General features: G+C 38.8%; 1 protein-coding gene across 1 annotated transcript in view; it reads left to right on the plus strand.

Moving 5' to 3' along the window:
* LOC122355426 (rho-related BTB domain-containing protein 2-like) overlaps positions 1-11,371 on the plus strand; it is a 19,002-nt gene extending 7,631 nt beyond the window's left edge. The window contains exons 7-10 of the mRNA XM_043253689.1: positions 5,020-5,170; positions 5,489-5,577; positions 5,789-5,894; positions 6,381-11,371. Coding sequence (XP_043109624.1) covers positions 5,020-5,170; positions 5,489-5,577; positions 5,789-5,894; positions 6,381-6,562 — 528 coding nt within the window. The 3' untranslated portion in view covers positions 6,563-11,371. The remainder of the gene's footprint in view (positions 1-5,019; positions 5,171-5,488; positions 5,578-5,788; positions 5,895-6,380) is intronic.
* Positions 11,372-17,557: the final 6,186 nt, after the last annotated feature.

The raw sequence follows: 17,557 nt of genomic DNA on the forward strand, positions 1-17,557 counted from the left end.
TATATATATATTTGTGTGTGTTTGTTACACTGCATTGCTGAGTTCATATTGACAGGAAGCTTGTTAGACTGGCCACTTCTTCTAGTCATTTCCTCAGCATTGTCATGTTAACATGTACAGGAAGTATTTTTGTGTGAAGGTTTTTGTTTTTTTGGTCTCAAAGTGGTATTTAACTAAAACCACATGATAATAATTCGATGCAGGTTTTAATTAAGCTACGCTCATTTTCTATGGAATTATTCTGACATGTCACAGTTTCTTCTTGGCATAAATTTAGCTCATCAATTTTTCATCCAGAACTATTAAGTCAGGTGTCAAAGGTAAGGTTTCACTGTATTCCTTTCGGAGGCCCATCTCACCGCCACATAACTCTATACAGGTCTATCCCGTGCACGCTCTCTGATTTCCTCGGGCTACCGACTGTCAGATCAAGTTCTAGAAAGACAAGCTCCCAAAGGGCAGGAACTCGGGACCAAGCTGACCAACACCAGAGGCCGAGAGTTATAGGTGTCCAGGCCTGCCGGTGAACAGGATCACCCTATATAACATTACAAGCATTACAGGGAGCTAGATTTACAGCACAAGAACAAACTGATGCGGGAAATAGGATGCTGGCTGCTTTTCTATTCTGACAGCATCGGCTGAGAGTATGTCACATAGAGATCAACACAAGGTGGTAAACTTGGTTCTGCTTTGACAAGCTTGACATGCTCTTTGGTCAAGCATTGAATTGTAAGGAGCATAATACGAAGGAATGAATTTAAAAGGATCCTCTTTACTCATGCCGTCCTTTATGCACATGTCAGAGATTTAAAAAAAAAATATTATGCAAGTTGATGGGACCTTCAAAGGTTCACGGTTCTCACAAAATAAACACGATGGAAATCCATAATACCCCATATGATAAATCAATGTTTTGTGAAGCTTACTAGAGTTATGTGTAAGAACAATTCTAATAAATACTATTCAGTGTGAAAGCGCAGAAAACCTTCACTACTTTAACAGTGTGCTTACACTATGCTTCACAGTGTGCTGATGTTTAGGTCAAGCAAATGTACATATAACAGTTGGCTTGAGATGACATTGAATCATCAGTTTGGTCTTTTGGATTACTGTCATATTTGTTAACTTCTTATTCACAAGTGTTATATGGATTTAAGTTAAGTTATTATTTAAAAATCTGTGTTCAGTTAAAGAAAGAAAGTCATATAGATCAGGGTTAGAAGATGAGAGATAGTTTTTTTGGGTGGAGTATCCCTTAAATGTCTATTTTGGTATTAGTACAGTAACTGTCTTTGAGGTGGTGTTGCTTCTTTCAGGTCTCTTGTGCACAGAACATATTTAATGCAAGATGTTTTGCTGTGTTTTCAGTAGAAATCTCATCGGGAGCAATGAGTTAACAGGGAGGGAGAGATGGTTTGTTTGGTTGTCGACTCATAGCAACCAAGTTTCTTTTTTTGTATTCCTCCAAGTCAGTTGAAATTGTCCCTCTGGTGCCTCTTTCTTGACACCTGAGCAGCAATCACTTTAGAAATGTTCAGTGGGCTTTGTAAATATTATAAAACGGAGCCTGTTCCATACATTACAGTACTGATGCAAAATGACTTGGTCCTCGTCTCCTCCAGTCTGGCACAGTAGGCATTGTAGCAACTGGTTGTAGTGAACACTGTACTATTTTTAGAATGAGGTTGTGAATAGAGCGAGCCCTTGTCAATGTCTGTGCAGCAGCCGACACAGAAGGTGTTGTATAACCAGATATAAAGCCCTTGCGAGACCTCAGAGTGGCAAATATTTATAAAGTGTCATTCAGTAAAGCTGATCGTTCACCCGTAAGTGGATTTTTCAGTCTGTACATTATTGTCCCTTCAGTTTGTGACGCACAGAGTCAAGAGTTGTCCTTGATTGATCTACCACATGTAAGCCTTACTATTCCAGTCCTGTTCAGAAATATCTCTCAAGGTTTTTGAGGTTAGGCAGCACATACTTATTACTGAAGACGACTTTAAAAATCCATACAACGTCTACACCGCTTCTGTATCTGAATCTTATTTATAGGTCTCTTTGTGTAGTTTACGTCGCATGAAGCTCGATAGGAGTACACTTCTTGCTAGTCTATCTCTGTTGTTTTGAACATGCTGCTTTTTAAGGCAGGAAGTGTCTGAACATATGAGAGACGCTCAGGTGTCAGAATTCCTTTTAGCAACATCATACTTCTAAGTGTGATTACCGCAAGACTGAGCGGAAGCTCAAATGTGAGAAGCTGTCACATTTTCCCTTTGAGACAAAGATGAAGTGAAAACGGAGACGATGAAGGCGGAGACTGTGGTGGTGGTGTACACTGCAGTAACTTGTTGATGAGAGTTTGGTTGCTTTGGATAGCTGACCACTTCCTCACACACACATTCTCATGGGTCGTGACCTCATTTTCCTCTTAAGAAGGTTGCATTGTTTTTCTCAATTCTTTCCCTTCCAAAAAACAACAGATTAACACAGCATATTAATATCACACCATTAAAAATAAAACACCAACAATTTGATGAATTTAGATAACAAGTTTAGTATGAAAAAGGATATAATTTTAGATGCTGCATTGCCATCTACCAGTGCAGATCAGTATGAAAAAGAAAGAATTTCTCAATGAGCACATTTTTAAAACGAGCACCTATCTATTAAATGCATAGTAACACTTTAGAATAGGTAACACTTGTCACCTACAAACTACAAAAAATATTTTTAAATTCTTAATTTGCTGCTTATTAATTAGTTAGTAAGGTTGTTGTTCCTTTTAGGCATTGGGTAGGATTAAAGATATAGAAGGTCATGTAGAATGAGGCAATGATATGTGCTTAGTTAGCACTAATAAATGACTAATATTATTCTTGTAATATGCATGTTAATAAGTAACTTTAAATAAAGTGTTACCAAATGCATATTAAACAGTTCTATTCTTATACATATCATATCATTGGCATTTAGTAGATCGGTATGTTTGCTTTTGCTTTTGAGGATTGAGACAAACAAAATTTCCATTCACTCACAGCACTATTGTTATCTTTAGGTTTTAATCGGAAGTTGCCTACTGTGTCCCCTCTGCGTCTTTTAAGTCTGCCCTTTAGCCATAATGAACGGTCATATTCACACTGACATTCTGTTAATTGGCTGAGACAGACAGGTGAACCGCTAGGCTTTAGAAGTACCGCTGAGCGTCATCTTGCCACCCCCCAACGTACAACCTCTGACCTATAGAATCTGTGTCAGCTTGCAGTCGTCGTTCCCACAACCTCCTGCTTGTGTTGCAGTAGCAGTACTTGATTCGGTTGGGATAGTTTATGTGGTTTGATGCATTTAAGATCAGTTTACCGCACAACTCACTAAGCAATCAGCAGAAGGTCGGTGAAGTTTAAAGTAAGTAAAGTAATGACTGTCTAGTCATTCATAAAATCCATATTATTTGAAGCATTATCGAGAAGATGATTGCCTTGTGATTGTTAGTGATTTCTACTCTATAAGTGTTCAGTCCTCAAGAAATGAAATACTAGAGGCAGTTAGATCCACTGCATCCTGTCCTAATTCACAGAGGAATACCTGCTTAGTATAAGGAGAAGGTTGCCATGGATTAATTCACAGACTCTGCACTTTCCTCTTTGTGTCCCTGCTGAAAGCTCTCCCCTAATTCCTTGACCGTTCCTTGGAGCTGAAAGAATAAGCACGCTTTTGTTCTCCACCCTTCAGCCAAAGCAGAGTCAAAACAACAGCTCTTCTATCTTTAAGCTTGGGTTTATGTGATTTTGGTTATGAATGGTGTTGGATGTCATGGATGTCATGGATTATGTCATGTGGCCTCCAGGGACCCCTCCAGGGTGTCATGTATGCTCCTGAATTCTCCATGACAGTACACTGGCACACAAATGGCAAAAATAGATTGCACTGTATTTCTTTGGGGACAGTAAGATTGTATATTATAACGCTCGCAAAATTGGGAAATATTATTTTAGTCTAAAATAACTTTAAAAATAAAAATATTTTTAATATACTTTTAAATGTTATTTATTTCTGTGATGGCAAAGCTGAATAAAAAAAGTGTAAGAAATATTTCTCATAATCAATGCTTGAAAGTTTTGATTCATCAGGGTTATGATTAATATCAAAGTTAAGAAAGAACAAAATAGAATATTATTTGTCATAATGAAACTCTCTTTACTGTCACTTTTGATCAATTTAATGTGTCTTTTCTTTAAAAAAATCTTAATAATGTGTGCCTGCCTTGTGCGTCCATTCATTAAAAGCAGAAGAATACAGTATTCTTTCTGTAATTTAAGAGGTTATAAACACCATAAATAAATTTGTTTTGAATATGTTCCTGTGGTGGCAAAATTTGACATATCAGTATATGAGAACGGAGTCTTGCTGAATGTTGTGTATTTGTTCTCTAAAGCACATTCTGTGTTCACTGTTATATGATGACAGCCTCTCCTGTAGGCTGGCTTGTTGGCTCTTGTTTATGCAGAGGCCAGGTTTCCCGTAGCGACAAGCCCACAGAGTTATTTTTCCACAGCTTTAAGCTGAGACTGTCAACGGTCTCACACAGTGCTTTAATCTCCTAAAGGATGAAAGACCCCTTGTGGTGGCCACTGCCCTCGCCCTCCTATCGCTCTCTCAGACCCCTTCCTCCACGAGCCTTCCTGGATACGTGCATCCCTTTCTAACCACTTCCTTGGCCACTTTGGGTCCCGCCATGTCAACACGTAGGCCTCCTCTAATGGTCAGCAGCCAGGACCATGCAGGTCTCAATAGGGGAGAGGTGCTGAGCAGATTGTTTCATCCCTGGATCAATCTGCCTCTCGAGTTTCCATGTCCTGGAGATGAGCTATGAATAAACATTCCTCAGCACGGGTTATGAAATCTGTTCATACAAACTTTTCTCAACGTGGACTTTTGTTAGTAGCTGTGAACTGGAAATATTTAGGTAGTTATTTTGCTAACCGCCACGTCTTTTTCTTTCTCCGTTTCTCTTTTTAGGTCTCTATCCCCAACACCAGTTGTGCCTGCATGAGAGCCGTTCTGGAGTTTCTGTACTGTGGTGTGTTAACACCATGTCCTGAACTGGAGCCAATGGACCTTATAATACTAGCCAACCGCCTCTGTCTTCCCCGCCTTGTAGCTCTAACAGGTAGGTTTAATAACGACTCTATGTTTATAATTTCAGCATGAATTTGCAAAGAAATAATTTGTGAACCAAATGTTGGTTAATATTACAGATAACGGCACTTAAATTCATCAGAGCTACTAGACATGGTGACAAAATAAGTAAATAAAAATAAATGTTATCTACAGTTTAATATTATCTATAAAATACACTGGTAAAGGTGAGCAAGGTTTCACTGTTGAAGATTTTGTTGTTATGGAGTAATTAGCAAATTGTTAACCATTAAGCCTCATGGCTTGACATATTAACACTTTTTGTGTGGTGTTTCGCCATGGTTTACAGAGCAACATGCCGTTGAGGAGCTGTTGCAGTTGTCCGTTAAAGGAGTGGACATTGATGGCCACGTGCTGGCCTATCTGGAGATGGCTCAGGTAACATTAATAAAGATGAAGCAAACATAGCCTTTAATAGAATGCACTGAGTAACGAAGTGGCAGTAAAACCAATGGCGCACATTACAGAAATTACCATTCATTCATAGCCTACTTTATTCTAGTTCAAAGGATGAACAGACTTTGCTTTTCAAATGAGCTTCATTGAGAGAAATCAAGCTGTGCCAACTCTGCTTTTCTGTCTGCTGTAGTTCCACAATGCCAAACAGCTCTCTGCCTGGTGTCTGCATCACATCTGCACCAACTACAATAGCGTTTGTCGAAAATTCCCTAAAGACATGAAGACTATGTCTCCTGGTAAGAAGCAAGAAGCTCTTTTGTTCATTTATTTATTATATTTATATTATGTATAAATGAAATGCATTCAGCAAGGATGCCCTATATGCACTACAATTAATCGGAGGTGATACTAAAAAAGTCATTTAATTTTGACTTTTTTCATAAAACAAGACAATTATTTTTACTTTATTTTAATGTTAGAATAGAAAAGGGTCCTGTCCAAACGGCTACTATAAAATTAGAAGAACACAATTCCCTAAAATGTCATTATATGCTTTAACATTAAGATTTGTACTCATGGATATTGCTAAAGTAGTTAAACCTGTTCATTGGAAGGAGGTGACCCAGTACTTTTGGCAATATAGTGTATCTTACTTCTCAAGTAAATTTCTTGGTGTAAGGGTTTTTTACGATTTTTATCTTTAATTGAAAAAAACATATACTGAGCAAAAAAATTATTTTTTTAAATAAAACTATTTTTTTCATTTTGCCTTGTTCATCCAGAAAACCAGAAACATTTTGAGAAGCATCGCTGGCCCCCTGTCTGGTTCCTGAAGGAGGAAGACCGCTACCTCCGTTCTCAAAAAGAGAGAGAGCGCGAGGAGGAGATCTTACGCAAGCAACACACCAAACGGGGCTGGTGCTTCTGGAGACATCCATCCTCCTCAGCACCCCACATTTCCTGAGGGTCTGCCTCCATCCATCCATCCATCCATTCAAACCGCCGTACCCCTCTCCCTTATCTCAGTCCAGAGGCATGTAGCCAAGCCTGGGGAGCCCTGTTCCTGTGCATCCATCCCGACTGCTGGAAGCCAGTCCGGGTCTTCTTTGCCTCTGAGTTTTGGCCTTCCCTCCCCCAAGTTGGGCCTCAGCAGAGCTCAAAACGTATGTGTTATTAAATGGGAGACGGCTCGGAGAAAGTCTCAAATCTTTCTCCCTCTCGATGTTACACGTTCTACTGTGCGAATGTGACAGGTCTCACCGCAGCATCACGTAGGGAAAGGCCATCATTGCAATGACCTGTTTTCGCCTCTTAAGACTGTTATTATTACACAAGACACACACACACACACACTCTCACACCAGCACCTCGTCTGAGCGCTGGCGCCCAGACACACAGATGCTGCATGGTGCTGCTGTGTTGAGCTTCCCTCTGTGAGACCTATTTCTGGGAAACCGTCATGTTCAATGCCTACAAGCTGAAACATAGATAGCTTTGAATACAACTAGCAACTAAAATGGCGGCAGGGATATCTTTTTAAAAAAGTTAAAATAAAGGGGTTATTTCCCTTGCCTACATTCTCACTACAAACAATTCTCCATTTTGGATCTTCCGTTGCCCCGTATTGGCTTTGAATACCAATTGTGTTGCCTACTGAAGAACTGTTCTTTGGATTGCTTGTCCTGTTACAAAATTTTGCTCACGTGGTAAAACAGAAGGGGTGTGTAGTTCAGGTCTGTCACTCACTAAAAAACTCTAGGCCAGCACCAAAGACAGACATACATACAGACAACTCGTTCGAACACAAACGCCTTACCAAAATCTGCAGAAACAAAAACTTGACAGCAAGTAAACTACAAAATTAGGGCTATTTTTACCACTGCCAGGAGAGTATTAACAATCACAGCTGTTATATGACGTTCTGTAGATTGAGCTTTGTGATATGACCACTAGCAAGCGCCTCGACTTGCTTGCCTTTAACCTCCACCACTGGGGCCCATGCCTTCTGAGTTTACCCTGCTTTCGAAAGTATTAGCTACTCATTTGTTTTCCATCCTTCACATCCTTGTGAAATGCACTCGTTTTTGTAGCACTACTTCAATCTTAGCTATTGGCGAAACCAAAAAAGTAGGTTGCAATGTTTGGTATTCCTTCGCCGCTCCCCTCTGTTACTCCTCTGCTCCTCTACCTCTGCAGAAACTTATCGATCCGCTTCCTGTAGTGTTTGATACGTTGCAACGTGACGCTTCACCTCGCACTTTACATACGCAGATAAAATCGGTGCTCAGGATTAACCTGCTAAACGTCACAGCGTTCAACCATTCACCCATTGTACCTTTAAGGGGCGGTTACACCGGACTTTGAGCGACAAAAAAAAAAAACACTGCAGTGCTGCGAACCTGCAAATTTAAAATTTGTGTTTGTTTCCACTAAGCTGTTAAGCTAAAGATCTTCTATTGGTCAAACGTCTAATCTTGACACAAATGTGAAGAAAGTTTGTGTTTCCAATATCCAGCATTTGCATGCGTGTGAATGAAAAAAAATGGAAGGGAAATGTCGTGTGACCGCCTCTTTACACAAGTTTACCTACTTTGACAATCTTAACAGAATATCCCAACACAAGCTGTGATCAAAAGTGTATCTTTCTTTTTTGATTGAAAAGCTTTCAAATTTAAACTTTGTGGTTAAACTGACAGTGATCTGCTAACAGCTGTACTCGGTTTTCGTTTCCTCTTCCTCTTTCCAGACGTGCATGCGTTGTGAAGTCTTGCTAGCATCCGTTTGCTAGAGTCTGTCTCGACTGCCTTCCATCTGAAAACATGAGTGCCTATGACCATTGTTACACCTTCCCTTCTACATTCAAGTATTTCTCGGTGAAGCATGTTTGTTTTGCCTGTTTCGTGCCTTTTTAACAAAAGTGTTTTTAATAGCTACTTTGGAGGTTGGTGAGAAATCGGGAGACAGTTTAAGTTTTCCATGCCACCCTTTTTCTATTTCTGGCTTTCTGATTTCGCTTCCTCGAGGCTGCACCCTGCTTTTCGCACCAGACGAGCTGAAATCATCAACAGCTACAAAAATAGACACGCAGAGCCCATGTGCTCAGACAGGCCGATATGCACACAAAAAAATAAATAAATCGCACGCGCACAAAAAAAGAGGAAAATGGAGAGCAGACACTGTATGGCTGTATGCTTCCATTTTCACCAGTAGGTGCACTTTTGTAGGTTCATCCCATTAAGATGCTTTATTTATAGGGGCAGACTGATAAATGAATGTTTATAGACGCCACACTATGCCTAAAGGCTTAATAATTAGTAAAATAACGAATGTACGACCTTACTGTGTATTTGCAGACTGGCTCTGCGATAAATGTCTGCCCCTGAGTGTTTAAGAAGAACAATTCGAGAATACTTCAAACAGCAGCATGCTTGTTGGGATGGAAAGTGTTGGGCTTGTTAGCACTTTTAGTTTTTTTGACTATTTGCTTTTGCACTTTTATTTCAGAGTTGGTCTGCCTTTGATGTGCATGGCATTGACTGTTTCTAAACTATGGCTTTTTAAAACATTTTGTAGCATGGAATGGTTTCTTCCATTAAAAAGGTGCTCCTTACGGCCCTACGTATTTTGTGCTTACGTTAAAAAAAAAAAAATCCTTCATACTTACTGTAAGACTTTTATGTCGGTACCTTGTGCTTTAATCGAATATGCCTTCATTAACTTCAAGGACATGTGATGTGTTTTTCTGTTGAGATTAGATGGTTTAGTAGATTTCAAATAAACAGTATTACAGATTGGATTGTTTATCCCAAATGCAAATTCTGTCATTTGCTCACCCTCATGTTTTTTGTAACATGTTATGTATGAATTTATTTCTTCTACACAACACAAAAACATCCAACTGAACATTATTGTATGGACAAAAGCATCCTTCAAAACATATTTTTATGTTCTGTAGAAAAAAAGGTCGTGATGGTGAGGAAATGACTATTTGGGTGAACATTTGCTTTAAATTGAGAGATTGATTCAGACAGTTACTAACAACAGGAAAAACAGTATAACTGCTTGCAAAATATGCACTTTAGCTTCAAATTTGATACAAATGATTTTCTTTCAATTTAACAAATTGTAAAGTATTTATCGGTGCACGTTTACAGGTAAGATGTGCATGGGAATGGTCTAAGCGCTAACTTGTATGTAATTATAAACAACAGTAGCTTTCATTACTAAGGAATTATCATGCACTTTCATCACGTGAAAAAACTATTCAAAACAGCCCTCATTACAACTTTGAAAAAATCCATCCAAATCCCTTACTTACTATAAAACAGATACTTAATGTTATACTAAATGTTAATCATGTTCACGTTGTGGTTGTAGTTCTATTTATTTGATAACAGTACATTAGAAACCCACTAGGTTAAAAGAATCGCGAGAGCACTTGAGAATTGTGGTCTATTGTTGTGTTACCGTGCCTTTAATTGAAAAAAAAAAAAATCTTTCTGAAGAGAGGTCACTGCCTTTGATCAAGGTAATTGTAGTGCACACACACACACACACACACACACACACACACAAACTTTAACTGACAGCCATCAGACCACTGTATTGCTCCTTCTGCATGCCTGTGGCCAGCATGTAGCAATACCCTCTGCTCTTTGAGTGATGTGAAATATTTTGAAGCTTTCCCCCTAACATTTTAGATGTTTTCAACATTTTTTTTCTTCCTTTTTTGATAGTGCTGAGCTGAGAGGAAACGTGTGCTTGTTGTGAACAGTGATTATAAGTATTTGGATGAGAGTAAACGTAAACATGCACATTAACAGAGTCAGAGGTACTCTAGCACCCTCTACAGTCAAATGAAGGTCAGGGTTTTACTTTATTTCATATTTTACAAGGCTAAGAGTAATGTAAATTGGTGTGGGACAGAGCATATGCTACACAATATTCATTTGGAATATAACTTTGGTTTAGGTGTTTTTGTAAAAATAAATAAAATACTAATACCAGAGAGCAGTTATTTTAGTAACTGTGATTGTTTTTTTTGGTATGAAAACACTTAAACCGGAAAGGTTAACCACATCTTTCTGCTTGTACAATTAATAATCTGACCTCAGGTCATAGGCAGAGACCACTTCAAGCCCTTGTTAGTTTCTGTGTTAAAACAGAGGGGCTCTCCAACCAACTTCCTTTCTGTGCTTTGAAATCCACTTTCATCTCCGTTAAAGAAAAAGGGCCGTATTACTGAACAACATCTGCTAATTATAGTGCTAGCACTTGTGTGCCCATTGGCAGATGCTGTTCCTCTTTCCACTTGTGGTGAGGTGTCCTTTTTTTTTTTGTCTTCTTGAGGTGAAGCGCGTGTCGCTGACTGTTGACCCCACGCTTGACCTCTCTTCCTCGTTCAAATCTGTGACTATTTTAAGCTCTTTTGCACTTCATGGTTTTCTTTTTAACATCTTATTTCGATTATTGTTTCTGATACGTGTAATTATTGTTCTTGTTCTGAACCAGAAAAAGCACACACACACACACACACACACACACAACATACACACACTACTAAGGGCTTTTAAAATACAAAATCAGAATGTTTTGCTGCTGTTGCAAAAAAGAAAAAAGAAAAAAAAAGTTTTATTGAATCGTTTGTAATATTTTTGAACAACTGTGATTTGTACAAAATGGAGCAAAAAAGGGGTTGGAAAAAGGTTATCTGTTTCAGTATTTTAATGTTTGCTTGGCTTTTAATAAAACTTAACTGAACTCTTTGAACTCATTTATTTGTGTGTGTTTTTATTTGCTATTATATGTTGAAAGTTGGTTGCATTAACACATTTTAATGTAATAAACATTTAAAATATATGTAATATATTTATATATAAATCCATTGTTCCTGATACACTGTAAAAGTGTTACATAAAAAACTTTCAATCTTTCTGCTTTAATATTTCATGTTTAATTCGATGTTCCTTTATGATTATAAATTTCAATTTCAAGTAAATCCTATATCCATTTCTGTCAGTGTATCTTGCACAAAAATGGGAATCAATCTGATCAGCTTGTTATATAAGAAAGTCAGTACTATAATATGCCCTGCAGGGGGAGACAAGCACAGTTTTAAGCGTTTCCTCTCGTTAAACTTTCTAGTAAGCATATTTACCAAGATATTACACTATAATATATGTCTATAATATAATACGTTTATGCATTAGTATGATGCCCATTTTTCTATGTACTAATACCACATACTGTTAAATGAGCTGCTCAGGGTTGTTGCAGAAGCACTACTTTTATTCAGCTGGCTCTTGCTTTATGTCTCTCCTTCTCAAAGTAGCAGACAAAATGGCTGAGTCATCACAAAGCGACTGCCTTCCTTCCCCCCAATCCCTCAAACGCCCGAATTAACCAGATCAAAATGTCAGTCCTCGGAGGTAAGTTAATAAAACAGTTGTAGCATGAGGTTTTTGGTTGTCATGCAAACACAGTCGTGGTAATGATTTCCATAGGACACCGGCGGTTGCGGTGTTGCATTGTTTGAAGGAATACACATCAGAGGAAATAAGTCATCTTCATACACACGTGCGCACTCACACTCACACGCTGCAACATTTCCAGTAACACTTTGAAGGGGCAAAGCCGACCCATATGCTGTAATTGATGCTGCAGCCCCAAAAGAGGGGGGTGTCTGTGCAGACCAGAGAGTCTCCTTGGTGTGTGTTTGTGAGACACTGATTACAGTGTCGTCAGGACTGTGACTGATGTGTTTGGTGGTGCCATGGTTTGATTCATGACGGCCAGAAACACTGTATGAAAGCACAATGTGGTAACACTCTTATGGCCGTAGTTGAGCAACTCCAAAAAGTCTCCGGAAATCTAGAAAAGCTTGTATTATATAACAGAATGTGCAATACAGTGTTGTTTCTGAACTGTGCCTAAAATGTTAGTTTTTTTATTTTACACGGACACTGTTTTTTAAAAAACATCATATTGTTATAATAACTTACATAAGCGTTAATTCTACCTGACCTTGCCACCACATTCCTCTTCCATGACAGCATGGTCTTATCCCACTCTCCCACATTTTTCCCTTTACACCAACGTGCCATCAAGAAGCACTATTTCCCATAAATACCCAAAAAGGTGAAAGCAATGTTAACGTACATTTAATACAGTTAATCTTTTGCAGCTAGCAAACATCTCACAAACGGCTACCACATATGGTCCGTTTTCACTGTTAAACTTTTTTCTTAAGATCTGTTTAATGTAATGTCTCGAATGTAATAAGACCATAGATCGATTGGTTAACTGAGAAGAACATGAACACTCAGTTGCTCTCAAGATTTTATTGTCCAGAATGGAATTCCTCAAGGTTATTCTTCAATAAATACATTGCCCCAAGTCCAAAACCATTACTGGAATCAGCAGAGCAAAGTCACAGGCATGCTCAACAGGAACGGAATGCCTAGACTCACTCACCCCCTCATCTTAGAACAAATTCCTCTACATTAGTGAGGTCCTTATGTCTAAATACAGGGTGAAGGGCAATTGTTCTGAAAGGGAAAGACTTGCTGGGTATGTTTAGTTTTTCTTTGCATGCAGTTGTTCAGCTATATGTTACAGATAAATGACCTGTCACTAGACTGCTCAGTGTAAATCATACCAGTCAGATAATCAGCTGCAGCAAATTCATAGAAAGCATATCCTTATATCCTGCTGCAGAGATACCAAAACTAAATTAAGGTCAGGTGAACAAGTAATATGAACTAAACCGTGCGCCTTTGTAATATTAGCGACTCTACAAAGCTATTTTATTATGTATGCCTCTGTCTCTTCTGGGTTGATAATATGTAATCAGGTTTATGTTGGACCACTGTTATTATTAGGTAATGCTGTCTAGAGATCATCTTGGCTTTGTTGAGATACCAGCCAATGTCTATCTTCCGTCTATCACGTTAATTGTGGCAGAAAAACAACCCACCATGCAATCTTGATTCCCTGTGTCATTTATGTTGTCAGATGTATCACTAGCATATGGATTATCAGCATTGTATATAAGGGACGTTGAAGCAGGAATGTCCTAAATGCCGTGAGATATGATCCTGGATCAAAAATATAGACTTATCCCAATCCCCACCACTAAAACCTAACCCTACTTAAAAATTATTCCTAAAATCAATTGGAAATGATAGCTGATTAAAGGGTGTAAAAGCATCTAACCCTGATCATAAGCCTAAAACAGATATTTCCTGAAAAAGCATTCCTCAAATCTGATTGGTTGATTGGAATGTTGTTCCAGGATTAACAAGAATGCTGATCAAGGAACATCTTGTACTTGATGAAATGACTTTTTTGAATGCTCATTTGAAATTCATTACATTGCCCTTTGTTAGCATTAATCCTTCTAACACAAGTCAAAATCCACCTCAAACGAGCGTAACTTGTTTTGCAAAATAGTTCACCCCAAATGGAAAAATCCGTCATTAGTTGCTCACCCTCATGTTGTTCCAAACCAATTTACTAACGTTATGTTTCTAGACCTGGAAACATTTTGCTGCTGACATGTTGCTGTCTATTGAGGGTCAGATATTCATCAGAGGTTCAGCAAAAATATCTTTTATTTTAATTTGGGTGTGAACTAACCCTTTAAGAAATTGGCATTCCCATCACGTTTCTAATTAAATACTTCAAAATGCTCATAAAATGAAGAACGTTGGCATCTGTGCTCACATACTTCTTTAAAATATGTTATTTAGCCTTAATCATCCACACAGACACTTCACCTGCTGTGAGCAATTTGCATAACATCCGACTCCTCCTGTCAAAGAAGAAGAAAAAAACATCCTACTTGGGCCTCATTTGGTGTGATGTACATTAATGGAAAACGTAATTAACGCGCACAAGCGTGCCACATGTGGGAGTTCAGACTGTGACAACTAAAGCATGAGATCTTCATCTTCTAGTGTAATGAGTGCAGCACTAAATAATGGCTATGTAAACACACACTGGAACCCAGTGGAGGATGCTCCCTGAAGCCTCCTCACAAGAATGTGATAATACTGGAACACGTAGCAAGCGTTGTCTGACCTTTTAATGTCATTATGTCATGAGAAAGCAAACACATACTGCTTACAACACTGAAACCCAAACCCTTGAAGTAAATTATTTCCTCCCTCAATTGCGAATCTTCGCCTGCATGTTACTTCATGCTTATTGAAAAACTGCGACAGCATTTCAATTTTACAAATTGGTATGAAAAGTTTAGGGCTGAAATTATCCACAGAAACCTAATACAGCTCCATATGATATGGCAAATATGCCGTGTGTCTTCAACATGCAGGCATTCCAGAAAACAATGAATTCCCAGGAAGTCAGCGCTGATAATGCTAGCATTTACTTAAGATAATGCATCCAGAGATGAAAACACATATCAAAAGTCTAGGCAAGGTTGATGAAATGCTAGATGCTTGAAAGGGACAGAAAGAAGCAAGGTTAACAGAAAACATATGATGAAAAAGAGTAATGACTATTAGAGGGCAGAGGTCAAGCTATAACCCTGGACTAAAGGCATATATCTTTGGTGTGTTGAACTTTGACATCTCTTTCAGGTCTAAACACACTGATGCATGACTTGCGTGTGTGCATTGCATGTGTTCAAGATGTAAAGCCAGACAAATATGCCAACGTTGTTAACAGACAGGAATAGGTCTCGAATGTTATTTCTTTGTGCAATGCATTTCACTTTTATTGAAACTATGAGGCGTTACAGTACACAACAGCAGAGCAATGCTTTCAGGCTTTTCTGCGCCACGGCCACCACGAAGGATGATCTGCTTGTCCAGGGACAAAAATAGACTGTTGACCGACTGTTTGTAACAGACACTATTTTTCCTCAGTCTCCCAAAGCAAGTCATTAAGCCTGATAATATTTACTTTGTTGACTTCAATCCTTTTTTTGTATTCACATAACTGTGAGGTTGCATTTACCTTTTCTCTGTGAAATGTTGCGGGCAAAATCCAGTCATATAAACAGCAATGACTGGAATCAGGACTTTAGGAAGAATTTTCCCACACAGATTTAGCTCATATTCAGGTTGGTCACACAAATCTGCAGCGCTGACCAGCAGAAAGCTGCATGTTGTGAGCGTGATTAGTGAAATCTGTGTGGGGAACGTCTTTTGCACTCATGTGACACTCCTAAATGTGTGGATTCTCAGTGCAGTGACTGGATTTCACAAAGCAACGGTAAATGTGACCATACCTTTAGTACATTTTTTCCTCTCTCTTCCTTGTATCTTTCTGTAAAAACCAGGGCTGTCAGACAGATAAAAACAAGTGCAGTTCATCTTAATGTAATTTCAGAGTCTTTAGAAAGTAGAACGTAATGGTTATCTTTCCAGAATATGTAAATGTATGAATGCATTAAATATTTAATTCATATTTTTAAGTCAAACGTGTTTTTTAAATTGTAGATAATGTGCATTATTAAGAGCCACATGAGGGCTTCATCCTCCATTCTATTTTTAAAAAACATTATTCCGGTGCTAAATGTTTTCCTCTCAAATTAACATCGCTTTGTCATTCTTTTAACAGCACAACATCTTAAACAATCTCTCGTGTCACTCAAAGGAAATACCAGACGCGGTGTCATGTCAAACACAACAGCATAACGTTCAAATCTGTCAACAGGGAAAGCAACATGAGGCAGGAAGTTGCTGAGATCATGAAGGAATTCGGACATTTTGGCACCCGTTTGTTTCATACCATGTGCCATAAACCCTCACACACGCCTGCAAAGAGGATGTTTTAGGCAGCTCCAGTGGTTTAAAAACACAAGGTTTTGGACAGGCAGTGCATGGGGGCCCTTCACTAGCAGAGCTCTGCAACATGAATTAATTAAACCATAAAGAAAGATGATGTAATGTTTCAAGAGCCAGACGGAGGAAGATGTGGGTTCAGTGTGCGTTCACGGTTGTGTGGAAGAGAATGAGTGGGTAACTCCTGATTCCTGAGAGTGTTAATGTTGAACTGACTTCAGCGAAGTATGAAGACTAAACTTCTCTTCTCCTGTGGGTCAGTGAAGGTATAAATATCTTTCATCATTTCATCAGTTTAATCCTGTGAACAGAACGACTCTGTTTAACCATGAATGTTAAGCAAGAAATAGATCTGAAACAATAATAACCGATGAAACGGTACACTAGATCAGACGAGCAAAATCCTAACATATCCAAAAAAAGGCAAAAAGAAAGTTTCAGTCTTTTGTAGAAAGGTGTTTTCTGCATATAGTATGGTTAATGCATTTATTGAAAACTATAGCATTTATTACCTGAAATACATAATACTAAAAACTGCATTTCCAACAACGACAAAGCAGTTTAAAGGAGACTACATCAAGTTCAGTTCCCATGAAATCGGCCCTGCTGGGACAAGGGTCCCTCCAGAGATCAATGCACTGTAAACGGCTTCTCAGCTGGCTGCCAAGCGCTCCAAAGACTGCTCACAGGAAGCCTGTACAAAGAGAGACTGGCAGCTCAATAGCGTGTCAGTGCAGGACCAGTGGACTTCCAACCAAACTCACACTCATTCACTGCTACGCTTCAAACATTAGCACAAAACAGGAGCAAAGATCTAAACATTTTGACTGAATCTGCACAGACTCGAATAGATGTTCTTTTTGTGCCCATGGTTTCTGTGTTTTATGGAATCCAGGAAAAAGATGAAAATGAGAACAAAAGTACTAATTAATTAATAAAGCATTACACTAACAGGGGTTTCCCCGGTTCACTTAATGTGCTGTCCACGAGGAGGGCTTTGAGCTTGAGATCTGGAAGCCAGTAGGTCTATTCCTCTGGACTCCCTGGCTGGAAGAGAGAGGTTTGGCTTGGGATGCTGGATTAATTGTCACTGAATGAAGAGAGGTGAGAGAGGCTTTCTCTGCTGATCGGTTGGATTATCCGAAACA

Source organism: Puntigrus tetrazona, chromosome 12 (genome assembly GCF_018831695.1).
Source record: "Puntigrus tetrazona isolate hp1 chromosome 12, ASM1883169v1, whole genome shotgun sequence".
Taxonomy (NCBI): Eukaryota; Metazoa; Chordata; class Actinopteri; order Cypriniformes; family Cyprinidae; genus Puntigrus; species Puntigrus tetrazona.